The sequence below is a fragment of the Bos grunniens genome, chromosome 24 (genome assembly GCF_055505025.1).
Source record: "Bos grunniens cultivar Pamir isolate PY7600 chromosome 24, Bosgru_T2T1.0, whole genome shotgun sequence".
In the NCBI taxonomy this organism is placed as follows: Eukaryota; Metazoa; Chordata; class Mammalia; order Artiodactyla; family Bovidae; genus Bos; species Bos grunniens.
The window spans coordinates 31,587,693-31,609,200 of record NC_141188.1 but is presented as its reverse complement, the minus strand read 5'-3'; the positions used below and the strand labels follow the sequence as shown (position 1 = coordinate 31,609,200).

The window sequence follows — 21,508 nt, the reverse complement described above, 5'->3', positions numbered from 1 at the left end:
CATCTCCATTGCTGCCCGGTGCTTTTAAAAAATATATATATATTTTGGCCAAGCCACGTGGCATATGGGATCTTAGTTCCCCGACCAAGGATCAAACCTCTTCCCTCTGCATTGGAAGTGTAGACTCCCAACCACTGGACCAAAAGGGAGCTCCCTCTGCTTTTGTACATTTTAAGCCAAAATTTGTGCATTCTGAAGGTTACTAAGAAAAGAAAATGAAACAATCAAGAATTCAGGCAATTAAGTGTTTTCCCAACATTAGGAATTCAGTAGTCATAATTTATCACCCCTCATTCTCTCAGTGTTTCAAGGAAACATTTTCCATTTATGTTCATTTGTTTTTCCAAATGCTTCTTAAAATAGCCTTAAATGTACTATTTGTAGGTCAGTGACAATGCTCTTTTAAAACTGCTTGAATAATAGAACAAAATGACATACCTCTTACAGAACAAAATGGGCCATAATAATGTGAGAGAGACCATGTACGAAGGGAGGTAATGGTTAGAATTAAAATGACGTCTGACAATTACTTTCAATTTGAACGGAGGTGAAGAAAATCAGAATTACAATACTCTTGTGATTAAACTTGGATGAGATGAAAATGTCATCATTGTTTGATGAGAATTTTTTATTAGAGTTCAAAGAATATGAATGATTTAACTACAATGTACCAACACCACAGGGCTGAATACTCTTTATCAGTTTTCCTGACTTTTCCTTACAGCAGATCACTAGAGAAGTGCCAGCCTCTCTCCTTCTTCTGTTCTTCTGTTACTGTTTTCAGAAGATTGGTTTGTGAAACAGCAAGATCCTTTGTGATAAGTTTTGACACCGAAATCCTGTGCCTGCGTGCTCAATCACTTCCGTCATGTCCGGACTCTTTGGGGCACTGTGGACCGTAGCCTGCCAGGCTCCTCTCTCCATGGGATTCTCCAGGCAAGAATACTGGAGTGAGTTGCCATTTCCTCCTCCAGGGGATTTTCCTGACTCAGGGATCAAACCTGTATCTACTGCATTGGCAGGTGAATTCTTTACCACTGAGCCACCAGGGAAGCCCCACCGAAATCTTGGAGTAGCTTAGTATGGTAAGTCATCTCCAAGAGCCTTGTGCTGAGATGAGGCTCATCATTTTTCCTTTTGAAAGAAATACATTATAAAGGCAAGGTTTCTTGTGTGAGATGTGGGGAGATCCTGCTCTCACCCTGCATTTGTTGCTAAAAATCAAAATTCGGTGAGTCCTTTTATTTCATGGGAGGAGTCTAGGTATTTCCCTTTAGCTTGAAATGGCAGCACTGGGATCACAGGTTTGATAGTCACTCCGTTGTGTCCGACTCGTTTTGACCCCGTAGACTGTCTCCTCCCAGGCTCCTCTATCCATGGGATTCTTCAAGCAAGAATACTGGAGGGGATTGACATTTCCTCCTCCACGTTGTCTTCCCATCACAGGAACTGAATCTTCGTCTCCTGCATCGGCTGGCAGGTTCTTTACCGTCTGAGCCGCCAGGGAAGCATGAGGTTTTGACTATTAAAATTGTTGAAGACGATGCTTATTCAGTTCTCTTTCCGGTACTGATTCCATAGGATGATAACTCAGCACAGGGACTCACCTCTGTCTGCACAGGGGCAGAGGCTGTCCTGACAATTCCCACACTGTGGGAGCAAGAAAATAGGAGCCCCTGTCCTCTGACTTTGCTCTTAGTGAGGGACTCCTGTCTCCCCTCCCTCCCCCATGATCATCCTTTTTCTTATCTTTCCCCTTTGGGATCCCTAAATCAATTAACTAATGTTTTTTTATTGGAATATAGTTGCTTTCCAATGTTGTGTTAGTTTCTACTGTACAAAGTGAATCAGTTATATATATCATATTTGTCCTCCCTTTTGGATTTCCTTTCCATTCAGGTCACCATTTGGGAGCCCCAGGTTTAAACAAATAGTTCCCCAGTCACTGGTAGTACATCTCTATCCTGTATTTTAAAAGATTTTTGTCTTCTGAAAGTCTGAGTCAAATTAGGTGGGAACTGAAGCTACAGTTCTGAGGCTTGAACAGAAAGAGTTAAGGACTTACTGATGACAGTCATTCTACTCATTCATTTCCCAAAGCGGTTGCCATTGTAACAGTGTTAGTACTTGGCTCACTCATTGTTATATTCATCTATTTATTTTTGGCTGTATAGCACAGTGTGTAAGATCTTAGTTCCCTGACCAAGGCCTGAACCTGAGCCCTGGCAGTGAAAGCTCTGAGTCCTAAGTGCTGGACTCCCAGGGAATCCCCACCTTTATTATTATTATTTTTTTGCAAATAAAATCGATCCACTTTATAGGCCAATATATAGGATAAGTTATCACATACTATTAGTTCAATTTATTGTCAAACAGCATTTTATTGCTTCCTTTTTAAAAATTGTATGTTAAATAAAATTAATAAATAAATTATAATTTATTAAAGCTTTCTATAGGATCCTGAACAAAATAGGTGTGTTAGCATACATATTGATTGGGTGATTAGTAGGTAAAGAAGAACTAAGATATATATTAATTATCTTAATGAAGGGCAGAGAGAAATTGTCAGATTAGGTAAATTAAAGACCAGTTAGGAAATCTGGGCTATTGATAAAAAGTGAGCAGTATCTGTCATACCCCTGTTCAAGAAAAGAAAGTGGGTTTTTGGCTATTCAGTCCCTTTCAAAAACACTTTACAGTTCAGCTGATTTATCTTTGTAGCATTTGCATTGGAGGGTTTCAGTCTTCCTTCAGAGGTGGTCAGAATGATAACCAGCGGTCAAGTTGTGAACAGCAGAGAGATTCAAACATGCTGAAGTCTAGCATGTAAGAATCAAAGGCTTGGAAAAAGCAGATATGAATGTTGACATGACTGGCGGCCTGAAAACCCCAACCTCAGGTAAGAGACAGTACAGGACAGCTACTAAGAGTTGAGTCTGTGGGACAGACTGCCTGGGTTCAAATCTCACTTCCCCCACTTGGTAGCTGACTTTGAACTATTTACTTACCCATCTTAGACCTCAGTTTCCTCACCTATAAAATGAGAATAATAGCAGTATCTACTTTGTAAGGTTTCTTTACATAGTGTTAAATATATGTCTAGTGCACACTACATGTTGTCATCATTATTGAATTGTGGAAGACCTAATCAGTACCTTTGCAATCAATCCTCATCTCTTTTTTCTGGACCAGATGAAAATCATCTTTAGTGGTCTTTATAATATTTTTGTAAATAAAAATCAATCAAAATTTTTTAAATTACCCAATCTAATGAAACACATTGTAGCAGTCAACTCTATTCTCTTATTTGGGATCTTGTCTAAGATTTGTAATAGGTACTCCAGATCTATAGTACTTAACTTACTATCCCTCACTGATGCTGTATATAAAGATTTCCCCTAGTGTGGAGAAGGTGTTTCTTGCCACTTGATGGCTGATGGGAAATTAGGCTGATGGTTGGAAGAGAGAACTTTGTGTGATTTAGGGAAACAACATGAGGGATTGGGATTAATAGGGATGTGAGTTCCTGGTTTTGCTTTAGCACTAGGTACAATTCTGAGTAGTTTGCTTAATCTCTTTGACACTCATCTTGGGAAATGGGAAAGATAGTAATGCTTGCCCCACAATGAGTTTTGAAGAGTGACAGATTGAGACCAATATTTAGAAAATCTGACACCCCATGTATGCTTATAATTGATAGTTATTCTAATCTGTGCATTTCTCCTCTACCATTTTGATCCTTGGCCAATATTTTTTTAAAGGAAGAAGGCATACAGGCTCTGATTTCCATCTATTCTCAGATTAACTTACTTCTTCCAGACTGGAGAGTTTCTTTCACTCATCCATCCATTCATCCATCTATCCATCCACCCCTCCATCTTTCCATCCAATCGTCCATCTTGCATTTACCGAGCACTGTGCTGGGGGCTGTGCTTAGCCACTCAGTCATGTCTGACTCTTTTGTGACCCCATGGACTGTAGCCTGCCATGTTCCTCTGTCCATGGGGATTCTCCAGGCAAGAATACTGGAGTGGGTTGGCATGCCCTCTTCCAGAAGATCTTCCCAACCCAGGGATTGAACCCAGGACTCCAGCATTGCAGGCAGATTCTTTACTGTCTGAATCACCAGGGAACCCCTTGTTGAGCAGTAGCTATGTGCTATCACTATTCTGTGCTCAGAGGTTGCAAACATTATGCTCATGGTTTCTCAGAGACCTCTGAACATGTGGAGGCAGCAGAACTCAACTAGCTTTTTGGGGTCTTTAATGTCTTCTTGAAACCCAAGGAATGAAGATGTAGAAAAAAACTAAAAAATATTAAGAATTAATTCAGGTGACATACTGCTTTGGACATTTTCCAAGCAGCATAATTATCTAAAATCGAGCTGACATTTATTTTCTAGCTTCCCATGCTTGTTAAAATACTTTTCTTGCTGAAATACTCATAGAGCTAAATTTCATCTAACATCTGGCCATCATATAAATATAGCAATTAAAACATGTCTCGTTGCTTACACATTAGGTATACATTTTAGAAATCCAGTTAGTGTTTTATTCTTTCTAAAGTGCATTTTTCCCTTTTCTTTTCTTTAGTGTTTGAACTAATTTTGGACTCCTAACTGGAACTATATGCATTCAAATATTTTGCACACACCTATACAGTAAAAACCAACTAGATCAAGGTATGGTGCTTTGTGGTATTTCCTAATGATTGAGATATTCTTTAAGTTATTTATTAATTTATGCAACAAGCATTTATTGAGAGAAATGTCAAGCCTAATTCTCAGTGCTGAGAATAAGACATAGTCTTAGCCCTTAAGGAGTTTAAAACCTAGTAGGAGAGACAGAAACCTACACAAATGATTTCACTACAATGTGACAAATGCAATAAGAGGTTCACATCCACCTGGCTCTTAAAGGCAGCATTCACCACTCTTCCGATGGGTTGCATGTTACATAAATGATTGTCCTCAATCCTTCCCTGAAGGTCTGTAACCTCTCAAAATTGAGAGGTTCCAACCGAGAACCCAAGGGAGTAAACTGATACTCACTGAGGCTACGTTATCCATCTGGGTAGGCAGAATTTGCCAAATGCCCTGAGGATGGATCGTCTATTTTGCAATACCAGCCTCATTTGAGTCACAGTTGTTTAAGTCTTCACTCTTTGACTCTCTATAATGATAGCTGATATTCAATGGTCTGTTTTGCACAGATGTGAACATTTAGAATTAAGCCCACAAAAACATTTTCACTGTCTATATGAGGACCTAACATACTGTGTACTCTGTAGGCTCTCAGAAATATATTTTATTATATGGATTCCACAACCATTTCATTTGGTGTTAATTGTACTCAAATATCTAAACCTCCCGGTCCTTCTCAATGATGCTTCAAGATGAAATGAGCAAAAGCTGTGGATGAATTTTCAAAATCATCAAACACAATGCTTACCTTTTAAAATATTAAACACTTTATTTGCACAAGCTTAGTAATATGAGATCAACATAATTCATGGAAATCAACCACAGTGCTAACACTTTAATAGATTATTCCAAATATTAGACATTACAGTTTCAATCTCCTTAACATTAGCTCTAACACTGGAATAACATTTCAGTTAATGAATAATTGTGAATATAACCATATGTTCAGTTTATTCTCACCAGTTTATCATGAATTACAATTTTATTGTGATTTGAGTCATAAAAGTGATAAACAATTGTTTATATAGTTTTATAAATTGCATGTTTATTTAATTAATCCTGAAGAGAATCTAGAAAGACATTCTGATGGGTTATATAAATTCAGTGTATTTTTTAGCTCTTGAGTTTTAACATGCATAGGTAATGCTATAACTGCTTTAAAGTTTAATGTTAATCGTACATGTTGCATAACATTTATTTTATCTGTATTTTCATAGATTATTGTCATTTGACAAAGTGAGCAGCCACAGTTTTAAAGCCCTGGATTAAATATCTTGCATGTATTTTAGGGAAGAGGGTTTCAAAAGTTACAGCTGTTTTGGAGTGATCTGTAAAGTACTATGAAAGCAATGCAAATGTACACAATTTGGGGTAAAGAGAGTGTTACATTACACTTTCCAGAGAGTAAACACACTTTTCTAATAATTTTGATGCCATCAACATATTGGGAAAGACAGAATGACTTTCAGGTATCAAATAGCCTGAGTTTGCATATTCTATAGTGCTTACGATGAGAATTTATATCAGCTTTCTCTTGTCTGATAAGTTGGTCTGTTGGGCTCGCATTGTCATTCTTAGCTGTCACAAAGGCAATTTATCTGTCACATGTTCACAGCATGTGGAAACAGTGTCAACAGGCTGCAACAGAGAGCTTCACTGGGATCAATTCTAGTATTTGAATGTGCTATTCTATTTTGGAATATTTTGGTTCATTATGGAGTTTAAATCAGTAAGTGAGTTGCCTGGTTTCATGGTCTAAGAAGAATATTCTGTGCTATCTAGAATCAGACCTCTAATAATTAGATGGCTTAATTCCGTCATGTGCTGGGTGCTGTGCTTAGTTGCTCAGTCGTGTCCGACTCTTTGCAACCCCAGGGACTGTAGCCCACCAGGCTCCTCTGTCCATGGGATTCTCCAAGCAAGAATACTGGAGTGGATTGCCATGCCCTCCTCCAGGGGATCTTCCCAGCCCAGGGATCGAACCCAGGCCTTCCGCAACGCAGGCGGATTCTTTACCGTCTGAGCCACCAGGGAAACGTGTTAGCAAAATACTTCTAATCTTGTGAAATCTTCAAGACTGAGCCAGCACCTACCAACTGCATCAGTAAAAGGATCAAAAGGGGGAAAATACAAGAATATAGGAAAAACATCAAATGGCAGAAATGAAGTGTAAGAATGTTACATTTAAGCAACTATTTAGATACCAGAAAATACTTCCTTCCAGTATAAAAGTTGAGAACTCTTTGAAGAAAATGTTATCTTCTACAATGAAAACATACTTTCAAACTCTGGACCCCCAATTTTAAAGAAAGCCCTGGAAACTTAAAAAATAACTCTTACCCTTTGTACTCCTTTGGCAAACTATATACATTTGTGATGTAGGGACCACCTTACAATTGGGGCGGGGGGTGCTTGTTGTACTTTTCCTTAGGGAAGAGGCGGCTGGCATCGTTTCCTGGCTGGGTATAATTCATTTATGTCCTTCCAGTTTTTTCTCTCTGATCTCTTTTCTGTATATCTGTCAGCAGCACTCTCCTGGGAGCAGCACGATGCACTTCATTAATAAGAAGGGATTAAAGGAAAAAGCCCCAGTCTCTTAATACACTTGGATAATTTGGTGTCATCCACAAGGCAAAAGACCCCTGCTGCATAGATGTCATTAGAAAGGTACAATTTCATTACTTTTTACTGGTAGAGCCTTGAGTGAAATACAAAATATGTTGTCTCATATGCGGGGAAAGGAAAGTGCAGAAGCTTTCATTCGCTGCATGCCCCTAAAATAGTAGAAGGCAAAAATATATTCGATGGTTTTTACATTTATATGGCCTTCCCTTAGTACTCCTTGAACTCATGCTTCTATAAAATATTGAACAAAATAAAGATGAAAAGAAAAGTATTTATATCCTTAAATCACAAATGAAATGTATATATATATTTTCTCAACTAACACACTTGTTTTGAATACCTACTATGTGCCAGGTACTCTGCTTGTTGCTGGAAAACAAATGACCAAAATATAATTCATGAGGGTTTTTTTTTTTCCAGTGATAGCTTATCAAATGCTCTAACTGGAAGTAAGTGTAAAATTGACTGTATAAGAAGTAAACCATATGGCTGAATAAAAATGATCCTACACCAGTAAACATTAAGTGTATTCAAAATGTTTCCTTTTTTCCCTTGATGTGTGTGTTAGTTGCTTAGTTGTGTCCAACTCTTTGCAGCCAGGCTCCTCTGTCCATGGAATTCTCCAGGCCAGAATACTGGAGTGGGTTGCCATTCTCTTCTCCAAGGGATCTTCCTGACCCAGGGATCAAACCTGTGTCTCCTCCATTGCAAGCAGATTCTTTATCATCTGAGCCACCAGGGAAGACCCTTTCCCTTGCTAACCTAACTTATTTTTGAACTGGCATGTTTGCCTATGGTTGATAGCATTATCTTTTGAGCTAAACCACTCCTAGTTTTAAGCCTTTAATGATATATTGAGCAAACATGAAAAGATGGGCATAAACCATCCTTAGAAATACACCCTAGTTCCTATAGATGCTGTCCCAAGCAGGAAGCAGCGTGCCTCAATGATGGAGGGTGTGGACGGCCACCAAAGGGACCTGGGATTTAGGCACCTGCCAAAAAGATGACAGTGGGACTTCTGGGGACTCCCCTGGTGTGATGCCTCTCTTGGAACCTTATGCATTCCTTTCCTAGCACCGAAGAGAATCAGATTTAATAGTGGTCCATTATCTCACTGCAACAGACACACAACTGCCATTAACACTGAAAAGTGACACGCAGTTGGAACTGTGTCTGGGAGAAGAAAGCCCTTGATTATCAGCTATTTACAAGCCACTCTTTGCGGTGATAGGTTTTTGCTTTACTATTAGCTTTTGTTCAGTGAAATCGACTTTTGCAGCTCTTTGTCTAAAACAAAGGCTAGAACAGACTGGGGTTTAGATGACAGCAACTGGCATTTCTAGAGACAATTTTACCGACATAAGGCAAAGCAGTACAGAAAAAAAAAAAAAAAAAAACAACCCAAGTTATTTTGACAAACAAATGAGTCAATAATGAAAATTCTTAAAAACCACATTGGGTTACATACAGTATCTCTACAAACGAAAGACTGTCATCTAGTCAGCTTGGAATACAGAGGATTTTGATGTCCTCACCCTTTTATTTTGCAGTCTTGTTGTTCTTGTCCTTCGTGCATTTTAGTTCATTAAAATATCATTACGTGTACAATGAAGATGATCAACAAAGGCACAGTGAAGATTATCAATAAATGTCATGAGAAGTGGGAGGGTAGCAGCGATTGGGGCTGGCAGGACCAGTGTGTACACCTTCTAGAATGAGCAGAGCTTAATAATTAACAAAAACTCAGAACTCAACTAGTTATGTTCTTGTTATCAAAAATATGTCTCAGCTAATGTTTAAGTACAGTTAACCAAAATTACAAACAAACAAAAAAAAACCCCAGTTTTGCCAATAAATTAAAAAAAAATAAGCAAATGGTTAAGTGGTTACAAGTTTAGATTGTTAAACTCATGTGGTGTATTTGAGGACATGCACTGAAAACAGATCATCTGAAACCATCCTACAGATTGCCTTTTTCCACAGGATTTTTGTATGATGGGAAGTTTCCACCCACCCCCATATAATTTTTCAGGTCTGTTTGTCCTGAGTCTCAATAGGTACCTTATGATGTAGATGTTTTATTAGGTGAATAAACATAAAGAATTTTATGAACATTATTCAAATTTCTGGGCTTTAGATCCATATTTACCCTAGAGACAGTGAGGAGGAGGAAGAAATATTATGAACTGAGTTTGGGTTGAAAGTTGGGTATTTGAAATATAAATGAAAACAACTCATTAGCAATGACTCATTAATATTCATTTGCCGAGGTAGTTTAAACATAAGGGATTGTGTGTAAAAGAGTTTGTTATATTTTCTCTCTTGAATGTGCAAGACTCTGTGACATACTCTGTATTTTGCCATTGACAAACTGGATTTAAAAGAATAAATACTCAGATGAGGATTGGCAATACCAGTTACAAGGAAGAGGAAATAAGCTGATAGGTTATGTCTGTGTGATAGATATGTCAGGCAAGCCTTAACAAGATCTTGATAGCATTTTAAATTGATTATCAATTAATGTCAAATAGATAAACTAGATACACATTTGCTTTGGGGATACTTCAAAAAGATTTTTTTTTTTAGATTTGAAATTCATGATAGGTTTCTTCCAGTCCTCCTTGGTAAATAATGAAATATTTACTGTCTAGACTGAGTAATATGACATGAAACAACAAACCTGCACATGTCTAATTTATAACAAATCTGTTTCCTTAATGGGTGGAAGGAGATCTGAGGACAGTTCTAAGGGCTCTTGTCTGCTTTCAGTGCTGCCTGCTAGTCATACTGAAGACAACACCTCTCCAGATGGGTCTTTCCCTTTCTTCTCCTCCCCCCGGTCAATGTCGATCACGTGCACCACTCCGGGTTTTAGAATCAAGTCGTCGGTCTCTACCTGACTCCTGTTGTCCTCCACCTCCATGTAGCTCCCTTTTGTTTGCTGGGCAGCTTTGCTGAAGGCTTCTTTAAATCGACGTTTGAGTTCAACATCTGGACAGAAGACATACTCATAGAGGCCACCAGCAAGGACAGCTCCTATGATTGGTCCAACCCAATATATCTGGGAGAAAGATGGAAGAGTTATAGAGCGTAAGTCGAGTAAACTATTTCTCTGAACAATGCATGAATATAGAACTTTGCTGATTTAAATTGAGAGCAAATATGGCATGCATAAAAAGAGACCCTTGGAAACAAAATAAGAAAGCACGTTAAATCTACGTCAGAGATCCATATATTACTAAATAACATTTTGAACAGAAAATAAGAAGACTGTTTCCTCTTTTCTTTTCCTGCTTTCATTATGTTCTTTCCATTGTCAGATAATCCTGAAAGATAGGTCCTCTTTGGTGGTACTATAAATTAAAAAGACACTAAAACTTATTTAACTAAAATAGAGAAAAAATTTTCTGGAAAGTATCAATACTTGTTTTCTTAATATTGCCATCTTTATATTGGTTTTCTACATAATCACAATCATGGTACAGATCGTACCACTTGGGGCTTTAATTATTCAGTACAGCATGATAAATGGCATCTGAGGTCTACCGCTTAGCAATTTTGTGACTGCTTGCATCCATTACATAACCTCATGAACACTTAATTCCATCAGGTGCAAAACAGGAATAATAATAATACACACCTCACCGTTGTCAGGATTAAATTGAAATAATACTTGTAAAGTACTTAAGAGTTCCAGTTTCATAGTAACTTGCTCCTTTCCATGTTTCCTAGACAATTTAAAGATGTATGGGTCTAGGCTGGCTATAAGTCACTTTCCTTATGTTACGTTTTTTTTCTCTGAAATTTGGTGATTTGTTTTAAGAGAAAACCTCAAGGTTTGTCCATTGATCTTCTTGCAGAGTGCATTTATCCTCATGGTTCTTATACTGATGACTTGGTGGAAAAATCTGTGCTGAGTTTATGGATGATGGTGAGTAGAGGATTTGCCATCCCATAGGATTTTAATTCAATAACTAGAAGTTTCTATCATATTAGTTATGTGTCTAGAATAAACTAAGTTTTGAGATTGGATAAACTCTAACATTTGCTTTAGAGTACATGTAGACTATAGGATCTCAGACAGTAAAAATCTGCCTGCAATGCGAGAGACCTGGCTCAGGAAGACTCCCTGGAGAAGGGAATGGCTACCCACTTCAGTATTCTTGCCTGGAGAATTCCAGGCAAGAGGAGGAGCTTGGTAGCTAGGTTACAGTCCATGGGGTTGCAAAGAATCAGACAAGACTGAGAAACTAAGACTTTCACTTTCAGATTGTGGAGCATTAGACGTTCATTCAGCAGATGGACTTGAGCAACAGTTGTTGTTCAGTCACTAAGTTGTGTCCGACTCTTTGTGACCCCATGGACTGCAGCATGCCAAACACTGTTTATTGAATACTTTCTCTGGGCTGGCTGTATTCAGTGCTTAACTTGTATTAACTCATTTTATTCTAACTGATCTTTGAGATAGATATTATTATTATCCCATTTTATGGGTATGAAAATGGATATGCAGAGAGGGTGAGAAGCTTGCTTAAAAATTTATGCTTAGCAAGTGGTTGAGCTGGGATTTCAGGTCTGTCTGATTTCAAAGCTCTTTCGAACCATTATGCTGTTTTCTATTATACTCGCTAATGGTAAAGAACCTGCCTGCCAGTGCAGGAGACATAAGAGACAGGAGTTCATTCTCTGGGTCAGGACGATCCCCTGGAGAAGGGAATGGAAACCCACTCCAGTATTCTTTCCTGGAGAAGCCCATGGACAGAGAAGCCTGGTGGGCTACAGTCAATGGGGTCGTGAAGAGTTGGACACGACTGAAGAGCTTAGCACAGATACACACACACATGCTACACTTCTCTCATTTGGAAAAAAAAATCAGATGAATGCTTCTGGGTTAAAACACTCTGTGGAAATTAAATTCATTTAGCACCCTCATTGCACAGTATAAATAAAATTCAAACTTAAGCTGAAGCAGAACACATACACTTTACAGGGAAATTGTTGACAAAGTGGCTGCAAGAACCAAGTTCCTTATCTTGAACATGAAAGAAACCATGTCAGAGTTGACCTTCTTAATGCCCTTTCAAAGAGGAAATGAGAGCCCTCCTCTAAATGTCTTTGTGCTACATTCCTTTGGTAAGATCTCATTTGGTATGCTCTATTCCATAAGCTCCAAATTCCACAAGAGAGACAAAGGACTGCTAAATAATTACAGTTCCTTCAAAACACTTATTCAGAAGACATCTGGCTGCATGCTCTCAAAACAAATCTCAGTTTCAAGTTGCTATTTCCAAAGTTATAATGCCGCTTAACTTTTAAAATTCATAAAGGTAAAGAATTTTTACTGCTAAAAATCCAGAAAAGAAGACTAAAAAATATTATTATACCACACGCAAAATTCATCATTAATATCTTGCTATTTTCATCTATCAGTCTACCTATTTACAGATATACTTTAATTGTTAATTTTACACAACCATTGTTACAAAATGGACATTAGTTTTCAGTAGGATTAAGTGTTATAGCAACAAGGGGAACCTTAGATTCAGTCAACAAGCTAAGGATTTTTTTTTGCCACTCAAATTTTAACTAGTGTATCACAACTCAAGTAATTAATAAAAACACATGTTTTCATCTACATTTTAAAGTCCTCATGGATTAAAATTTTTCATTTTTCTAAATTTCAAATAGAAAAATTATTTGAGTGTATAAGTTGAACTAAAAGTTGTACTTTTATCATAAGATCTATATACTGTGTTCCCTTGCTCAGTTGTGTCCAACTCTTTGTGACCCCGTGACACCAGGCTCCTCTGTCCACGGGATTCTGTAGGCAAGAATACTCGAGTGGGTTGCCATTTCCTCCTCCAGGGGATCGTCTCGACCCAGGGATCGAACCGGTGTCTCTTGCATCTCCCAGATTGGCAGGTGGCTTACCACTAGTGCCACCTGGGAAGCCCTGAGATCTATATACTGTGTTTCCATTCTGTTTATGTGGCAAGTCCTTAGAGACACACATGGGAATTTCAGTGGCAAAATGACCAATTGCATGGATAGTATTGCTGACTAAGCTTTTTCACGGCCGGGTCCAAATCCTTGCTTTTGATCACTGATGTTCATGCTTTTATTTAATGGGATAGATTACTCATAAAGACTTAGTACACTTTTCTTAGAAGTGAAAACACATAGCAGTGGGGCAGTTTCTTCTCATTTGCAACATAGATCACGGATGAATGCATGTGACTGGGTTAATAACCCCTGTATGCATGACATTAAAACATAAGCGACATCTATCACAGAAAAGAATCGAAAAAGAATATATATATACATTCATACATTTGTGTGTATAACTAAATCACTTTGCTGTACACCTGAAACTAACACAGAATTGTGTATCAACTATACAGCAATAAAACAAAAAACATTACATTCGTGAATTAAAAATAAAAGGTGTAAAAGAGCATTCACAACATATACATGAAGATAAAAGTTAGCCCCATTTGAAGCTGGCTTATATACACCTATTTTTATTGGTTGTTGTAAGTCAGTATGTAAAAGATCTTCAGAACTGTCACATTATTCATTTAAGGGATTTAAATTTCTTTTTGGTAAGAAACAATTGAAAAGAAATCGACTGTGGTATCAATGGATACCGCTGCTCTCTAGAAGCACTGCCCCCACATTAAGTAGGGTAGGCCTGAGGTGTGAGAATTGTGTCTTTCCTGAAAGTCACTTATTTTTCCAGCTATGGATATGGTGATAATAGCATAAGCTCTGGCACTATCCATTCCTCACCATCTGCAGTTCACATGCTCCCAGCTCCTATACTGTTAATTGGGTTCATGCTTTTGTAAACAAGAAGGGTAAATATTTTTGCTACGTGCTTTTAAGCATTTCTCTTTTTCTTCTTTTTATTGTTTCGCAAGCATATTATGTGTCATTGCTGGGAAGGGTTTACTTTCAATTATTTAAACATCATATTCACTTCACCACCCTGATTTTAATTTGTTACAGCCAGGCAACCTCCATATACAATATATTCTGCCAAAGTCTATCAGAATACAGTGTGCAGAGCAGTGGTTAAAAAAAAAAAAAGACTATCACTAAAGGCTCAAAAGAGATATGAAATGTTTTACAGCAGATAAAATCTGTCCCAGTCTGTCCCTAGTCTTTATGAAAGAGGTAATAAAGTGGTGGTGGGGGGGTTACAGTTGGGTGAAAGAGAAACTAGTGAGCAAAATAATGGGAAAAAAAGCTCTATGGCTCATTGTCCTCAACTTTAGGAAAATATGAACAATGAACATGATGGTTACCCAGTGGTTCTCCCAATTTCCCATGATAACTGCAGGTCCAAAGGATCGGGCGGGGTTCATGCTGGCACCAGTGTAATTTATCTACAAGGGAAAAGAACACAACTTCAGACATTGCTGAAACAGGGCTAACAGGTAGCCTTCATGGCATTATGTCACTGCTGGCCAAGTCAGTTAGAGGAAGGTTAGCAGCCTTAGCAACATTCTCATCACAAAGTTAGCAAAACAATAACCTAAAATGGACAGAAGAGGCTGGATACTAAAGAACTACAGCTGTGAAACGCAACATCTTCAGGCCAGCTGAAGGGTGAGGCTAAACAACGTGGATCCGTTATTTAAAGGAACTTGGAAACTTACTGCAAATAAATGTCCAATTGCAACAGAGATCCCAATGGCTAAAGCTATGGAACCGGTGACATCAGTCCGTTTGGAATCACAGCTGGCAAAAATAGTAAACACCAACTGAAATGTGATTATCAACTCCACCAGGAGACCGTGTCCAGCGCTAAGATTTCCATGAACCTGGAGACAGAAAAATACTCCATCTGAATTGACAAGAGAACCTTTTCTGTGATAACATATCATTGTGAAAGGCACATTTTATTCCTATAAAAACTGATGGTCAGTTTGAGTCTTCTGTTCCACCCCTGATTGAGAGATGCATCTCCCCCCTCAAAAATAAATACTTATTTTGGGCCAGCACAGATAATTAATTAATCTTATAATGACCAAGTGGGAGTTTGTGCTGAATGTTCTTTTCTACAAAGAAAGCAAAATATGCTACTGCTGCACTTAAGTTATAAAAGAGTTTCTTGGGAGTCTTGTAATTTTATAAGGCAAAGATTAAATTTATTAATTAGGTTTAAATTAATTAATATATACTTCAATTAAAATTTAACTGTGTGTGGTTTTTTAATCAACGCCTGTGCTGAGCTAACAAATGATATACTTAATCAGCTAAGAACAAAACCAGGATCAAATGCCAATTCATTTTTTTGAGTGTGACCCTTGATGTTTTAAACCTCATGTTCATGGCAACAAATAAAACTGTTCCTTCTGATAGTGAACCAACAAATAATTGTAATAAAAATGTCTTATGTTATATATATAGTCAATGCAGTCACTGGGATGGAGAGAAAGAGGAAAAAAGAACCCAACACAATTTTTGTGCTGCCCAGACTTAGTGCTATTCAAGTCATTCAACAGCAAATAATGACTCTATATGATATATTCAGTGTGGCTGGAATCAGTTTGCACCCCTATCAAGAGTTATCAGACAACCCCTGGGAATAAATTAGCAATTTTAGGAAAGACTCTAAGGTCACCAGGGTGTCATTTAGCACTCCATATAAGCTGCCTGGAGTCCGAGACTGAAAACAACAGCTAAAGGTGGTACCGTGGTGACTCCAAGGCCCCCCACCACACTGGGAGGCGTGACCAGGTAGAGAATTCCGGCTCCAATGATGGCGCCCAGGCACTGAGCTGCAATGTAGAAGACAGACTTGGCGATGCTAATCCTCCTGGTGCACACCATGGCCACCGTCACAGCGGGGTTGATGTGGCCACCACTGATGTGGCCAAAGCACTGGACCATAGTCGCGATGCTGAGTCCAAAGCAGAGGGAGATGAGAACCATGTCGACAGGTAATGGCTTTTCTGCTCCACCCCAGTTGATGGTGGATCCCAGGCTGAGCAGGACAAAAATAAGCATGGCCAGAAATTCCGCAGTGACTGCCTTCCAGAAAGTTTGTGTCCAGACCCCTTTGAAGGCCACCATGATACTCTCTCTTGTACACAAAGGTCCACACTTACTGAAAAGAAAAAGCAAAATTGGCATCAGAAGCTACCGAATCAGAGTCTCCTGAGATGATGGCCAGGCCCTCGGGCTCCCAGGTGGCTCAGTGGTAAAGAATCTGCCTGCCAATGCAGGAGACGTGGGTTTGATCCCTGGGTCATGACGATCCTGTGGAGAGGGAAGTGACAACCCACTCCAGTGTTCTTGCCTGGGAAATTCCATGGACAGAGGAGCCTGGCGGGCTACAGTCCATGGGGTCTCAAAGAGTCTGACACAACTGAGCCACCAAACAGCAGCAGCAGGCCCTCAGTCTTGCCTATTGTGGGGCACCTCCCACCAAAGTTTATTTGCATATAAAGCCTCCCTCAAGGTCATCTGCATACAAAGAAAGGATGCTTCGGGAAAATCTCCTTAGCTACTTAATTATCTCCTTAATTAATAATCAAGAGATTGTCATTCTGATCCCCTTTGATTTAATATCCAAAGATCATCCAGTTTCACTGAAAAATTATCTGAATTGTCCCTAGAAAGGAAAATATCTGGATCAAGTTCCTTAAAGAATTAAGTATATTTACCTTGTAGTTAATTCCCTCTGAGCAACTTTTTACATTTTCAATGTACTTTTTACATGTCCTTTCTATTTGGAACCTACGGCCATAAGAAAGAGAGGTCTTTTCCAGTTTTGCACTTTCTGGTTCAAATGGCATTCTGGAAATGGATTTTGAGAGCTGACTCTCCCTTCTCTCCTCCAGTGGAGACTCTGATGAAGGGGTGTTCTGTGAGGAAGCCAGGAAGGCTATCTTTTGAGAATGTCTTTTGACTGATACGGGCAGTGGGGACTCGCACAGCAGAGCTGGGACCCAGAACTGGGACGAGGACGCTGCCGTGCTCTCCCGGCCAGCGTGGGGAGAAGTCCTAGAGCCCGCCTGGTCCGGAGGTCCAGCGCAGGCCGCCCGGGACCAGGAGCGCCCGGGCGGGGCGGCTCCGGGAAGCCCACCCACCCCTGGGTCCCAGGCATCTCGTTCGACACGGGGGATAGATTAGAAGTGCATTCTGGCCTCTGCGGTACTTCTGCAGGGTTGAGGGACTGTCCCTTCTTGGGCTTGACTCCCCATCCCTTGATGTTCACCTCTGATAAAATCCTCCCAGAGGGATCCTGGAGGCCAGCGTGTGCGGGCAGCGCCCCCGGCACCCTAGCCGCCAACTGCGAGGGACAGCGACTTGGGGAGAGGGGCGGAAGGCCGCTGGGCGAGGGGAAGGTGGTCAGGAAGACCATGGGCCTCAAAGCAGGAGGCTCTGGAAAGTGGTTTTTCTCTAGTGTCTTCTTGATGGCATTCTCTGAATCTGCCGGTACCTCTTCTGCGGGAGCTTGCTGCGCCTTGAGTGGGTGGGGAGGACTGGTGGGGAGGGACGTGAAGGTTGGGGGGAGGAGCAAGGCAGCCTTTGGGAAGGAAGACCCTCTCTTCCTCCACTGTTTCCCCGCTAATACCTTGGGATCTTCACAGCTGAGAAGGGATGCGCTTTGAGGATATTAATGGCAAGACATGACTAGGATTCCTCTTGGGGGACAATCATCCCAGTGACCCCGTTTTTCAAGACATTTGCCCTTATCCTTGGTCTGTGATGGGGTAGGAGAGAGTGATGGAATGTGGAAAGCATTTAGTGAGACTCATCCCAGGGGACTATGAAAAGGGTAATGCGAGAAGGTGGGCTTCCCAGGTGGCACTGGTGGTAAAGAACCCACCTGCTAATACAGGAGACTTGGGTTCCATCCTTGGATTGGGAAGATCCCCTGGAGAAGGGCACAGCAACCCACTCCAGTATTCTTGCCTGGAGAATCCCATGGACAGAGGAGCCTGATGGGCTACGGTCCATGGTGTTGCAAAGAGTCAGAAACGACCGAAGCAACTTAACACACCCAAAGGCAGGCAAGAAAGCCAGGTATTTTAACAGATTAGAGTTATTGCAGTTCTTCTGAGCATGGGCGCTTCCCTCCCCCATCGAGTCCCCAGGATCCTAGTCTGGTTGAGCCAGTGGGTGAGAACTGTGCCTATAAGCGCCAGGGGAACCCTGCCTTGACCTTTAGGATCTTGACTCAGCCCCTGGTTTGACATGGGGCTTTGCTACAGGGCTGGAAAGCGAAACCCATTTTCTGCCCAAGCCTAGGTGGCTCCAGAAGGGGACCAGCCAACTCCGTCTGTCTGGAGCATCCCCTATCCCAGTGAACAACTCTAAGCAAATCATGCAATTAGGAGAAACCCCAGCTAGGAGGACACTGACATCACACTCCCTAGAGAAAGAGAAAATAAAGAGACCAAAACAGTGCTTGGAGCCAGGCAGCCAGGGAGGGTGCCCTGGGGGAGAAATGACAATATCCCAAAGGGGGAGAAATTCACAAATTGAAAAAAGAAGTTTCAAAAGTGGCTTTAGAACTTACCAGCAGCCCACGGCTGTAGCCAGGATGACAGAGGGCTAGGTGCTATGTCAGGGGCTGGTCCTCTGTGGCCAGATTTAGTGGGAAAAAAGGGAGAGGCAGGAAGCTAAGGCAGCCAGGTGGGCAGGACTCGGCAGGTCCCATTCAGCAGCCACACAGGGAGCCCAGGGAGAGGCATGCCCTGGGGACAGGCCGCCTCCTCCCTGCACCCTCTCCCTTACCTTCCCTGCTCATTCTCTGCACCTTCTCCAGAGACCCAATCTCAGAAGCTCAGTTGCTCTTTCAGCTTCAAGACTTTATCAGCCAGAGGAATAAAAACAACCCCCCTCCAACCTCCGAAGTAAACAAATAGACACCTTGAGCATGCCTTTAATTTTCTTTGAAAATCCGCAGAATCTGATCTCTTTCCAGGGCAGAATGACCAACCTCAGAGGGCTGTGAACCCCAGGGTCCCCTGGCGGCACATACATACCTCTGTCTTGACAAGTGCTCAGCTCAGCTCTTTCGCAGCCCCTCTGAGTTATCTACCGTCAATGTTCCCTTCCCTGTTCACACTCCCTGGAAATGCATCAATACCATTTGTTGTGCTTTTTCCCCTTTTGCTCCAGAACAAAGGGGGTTTGTTGATGTGACCGGGTTATAGAGAGCCCGACAACATTACTTACTAGCCGAACCCCCAGCCTGATCCACTTCTGGACAGCTGAGCCCCTAGATGAGTGATTTTTCTGATGAAAAATACTAGATGATAGATTTACCTCCATAGACTCCATAGAGGCATTTTCTTGGGCTATAGGTCTCCAATATATGGAGGATTTTTGCTGTAAATCATCCCCCTTTTTCTTCTGCCCTCTCTCTGCCTCTCTTATGAGTATGCCCATACCCAGCCCTGGAAGAACCACCTGCCCTACAGTTTCCTTCTAGATTCTGCCTGAGCAGCACACATATCTGTAATAAAAGAGTCCCAAGTTTCATCTTTCATCCGAGCCTCAGCATTGTTCCCTTAAGGCAAAGAAGGACTTACCCCCACCGCCTCGCTGCGGGTCTGTCACTCATGCCTCCCCCGGCCAGAGTGCAGCGCTCACATTGCCAGCCCCACGGCTCCCAGTGCGCCGGGAGTCAGATTACGGCCACTTGTCTGATTGGGTTTTTGAAGTCTTAGGGGTGGAAAGATTCGGCACCATGTGGCAATCGCCAAGTTATATTTGAACTTGAAATGACTTTCTCTACCTGATCGTTATAGACACAGGACATTTCAGGAACACAAAATGCTGGCTCACCTAATCCTTGAAAATGAGGCTTTCCCCAAATCTTTATTTGAAATCCTCCCACCACAGGGAACTGCTGAGAAATTTTGTTGTTGTTGTTCTGTGTGCAGTCGAATTTGGGCGACTATTAAGAGCACGGATTTGCATTATCCAGCAGTTGAGATGAACGGAATGAGATTCAGGCTTCGGTGCATTTGTTTTTGAGTGGCGACATAGCCAGTGGGTTCTATGCGAAGTTTTTGCTCACAGAAGCAGTTTTTAAAGTACTGCAGATCACTTCAAGTCCCTTGGAGCCTGTGCAGCACTGATTTGAGTAACAGGATTTAAGACTGCTTTAGAGTCTCACCTGACTGTTATGTTAACAATTGTTGGTAAGAAGTAGCAAATTTTAAACAGATAAACGTTGGGTGGCACAAAATTATTGGGAACTAGCTGCTTCTTGTTGTTCAGTCGCTAAATCGTGTCTGACTCTTTGTGACCCCATGGACTGCAGGATGCCAGGCTCGTCTGTCTTCCATTATCTCCCCAAATTTGCTCAAATTCACGTCTGTTGATTTGGTGATGCTATCTAACCATCTCATGCACTGCTGCCCGTGTCTCCTTTTGCCTTCAATCTTTCCCAGCATTAAAGTCTTTTCCAGTGAGGTGGGAACTAGAAGTAAATTTAATATCTAGAAACCCAAGGACAGGACTGACTTGACTGCACCATTTGTGGGGTCCAGTGAAAAGTGAATGCAGGACTCCTTGTTGAAAAATTATTAAGAATTTCCAGTTTGCAGCAGTAGGATATGAAAGGAAGTACGGGACCCTTCTAAATGCACAGGTTGTGTGCCGGTGAGGCAGGCCCGGCTAAAGAGTTTGGTGAGCTCTGGAAGGTCTGACAGTTAGTGCCTGCATTACCATCTCATTTTTTTCTTTCTTAAAATGGACCACAGGTACCTAGGACTGAAATAATCATCATCCTTGATACAGGGCACTCTGTCATCACTGGTAATTTATGGCCCTCTTTTATTTTATATTATTTTAATTAGTTACTTTTTAATAGTATAATGATCATCATACTGGCAACTAGACCTGTGATAATAACTCACTATGGGACCCTCTTTATCCCCGCCCTGCTTCTCTACCTACCATCTCATTTCACATAGGAGCTTCCTTTTTTCCCCCAGAATGGACTGTGGCAAGAAAGAAATACAGGAGAGAGAAGAAAACAGTTATGGTTTCACATCATGGTTACAATTTCTTGTTTTCTTGTCTCTTTTGGATACTTGAGAACTGGGAATGGTTGAAAAGCTCTCATGAGAAAGAGGGATTACAATTTTGAGTGTGAATTTCAGAGGAGCTCTTTATTTCTGTTTCCAGCATTCTCAGATAACAAAG

General features: G+C 40.9%; 1 protein-coding gene across 2 annotated transcripts; it reads right to left on the bottom strand.

Moving 5' to 3' along the window:
* Positions 1 to 5,446: 5,446 nt before the first annotated feature.
* Positions 5,447 to 20,747, bottom strand: AQP4 (aquaporin 4). 2 transcript variants are annotated; one of them, XM_086372895.1, is made up of 5 exons: positions 19,885 to 20,747; positions 16,031 to 16,445; positions 14,992 to 15,156; positions 14,638 to 14,718; positions 5,447 to 10,391 (listed from the first exon to the last, which is right to left on the bottom strand). In XM_086372895.1, the coding sequence occupies exons 1-5, from the start codon at positions 19,914 to 19,916 to the stop codon at positions 10,113 to 10,115; spliced, it is 972 nt and encodes a 323-aa protein (XP_086229021.1). In that variant the 5' UTR covers positions 19,917 to 20,747; the 3' UTR covers positions 5,447 to 10,112. The 2 variants fall into 2 exon arrangements, with proteins under 2 accessions (XP_086229021.1, XP_086229022.1); XM_086372896.1 differs by lacking the exon at positions 19,885 to 20,747 and adding an exon at positions 19,336 to 19,835.
* Positions 20,748 to 21,508: the final 761 nt, after the last annotated feature.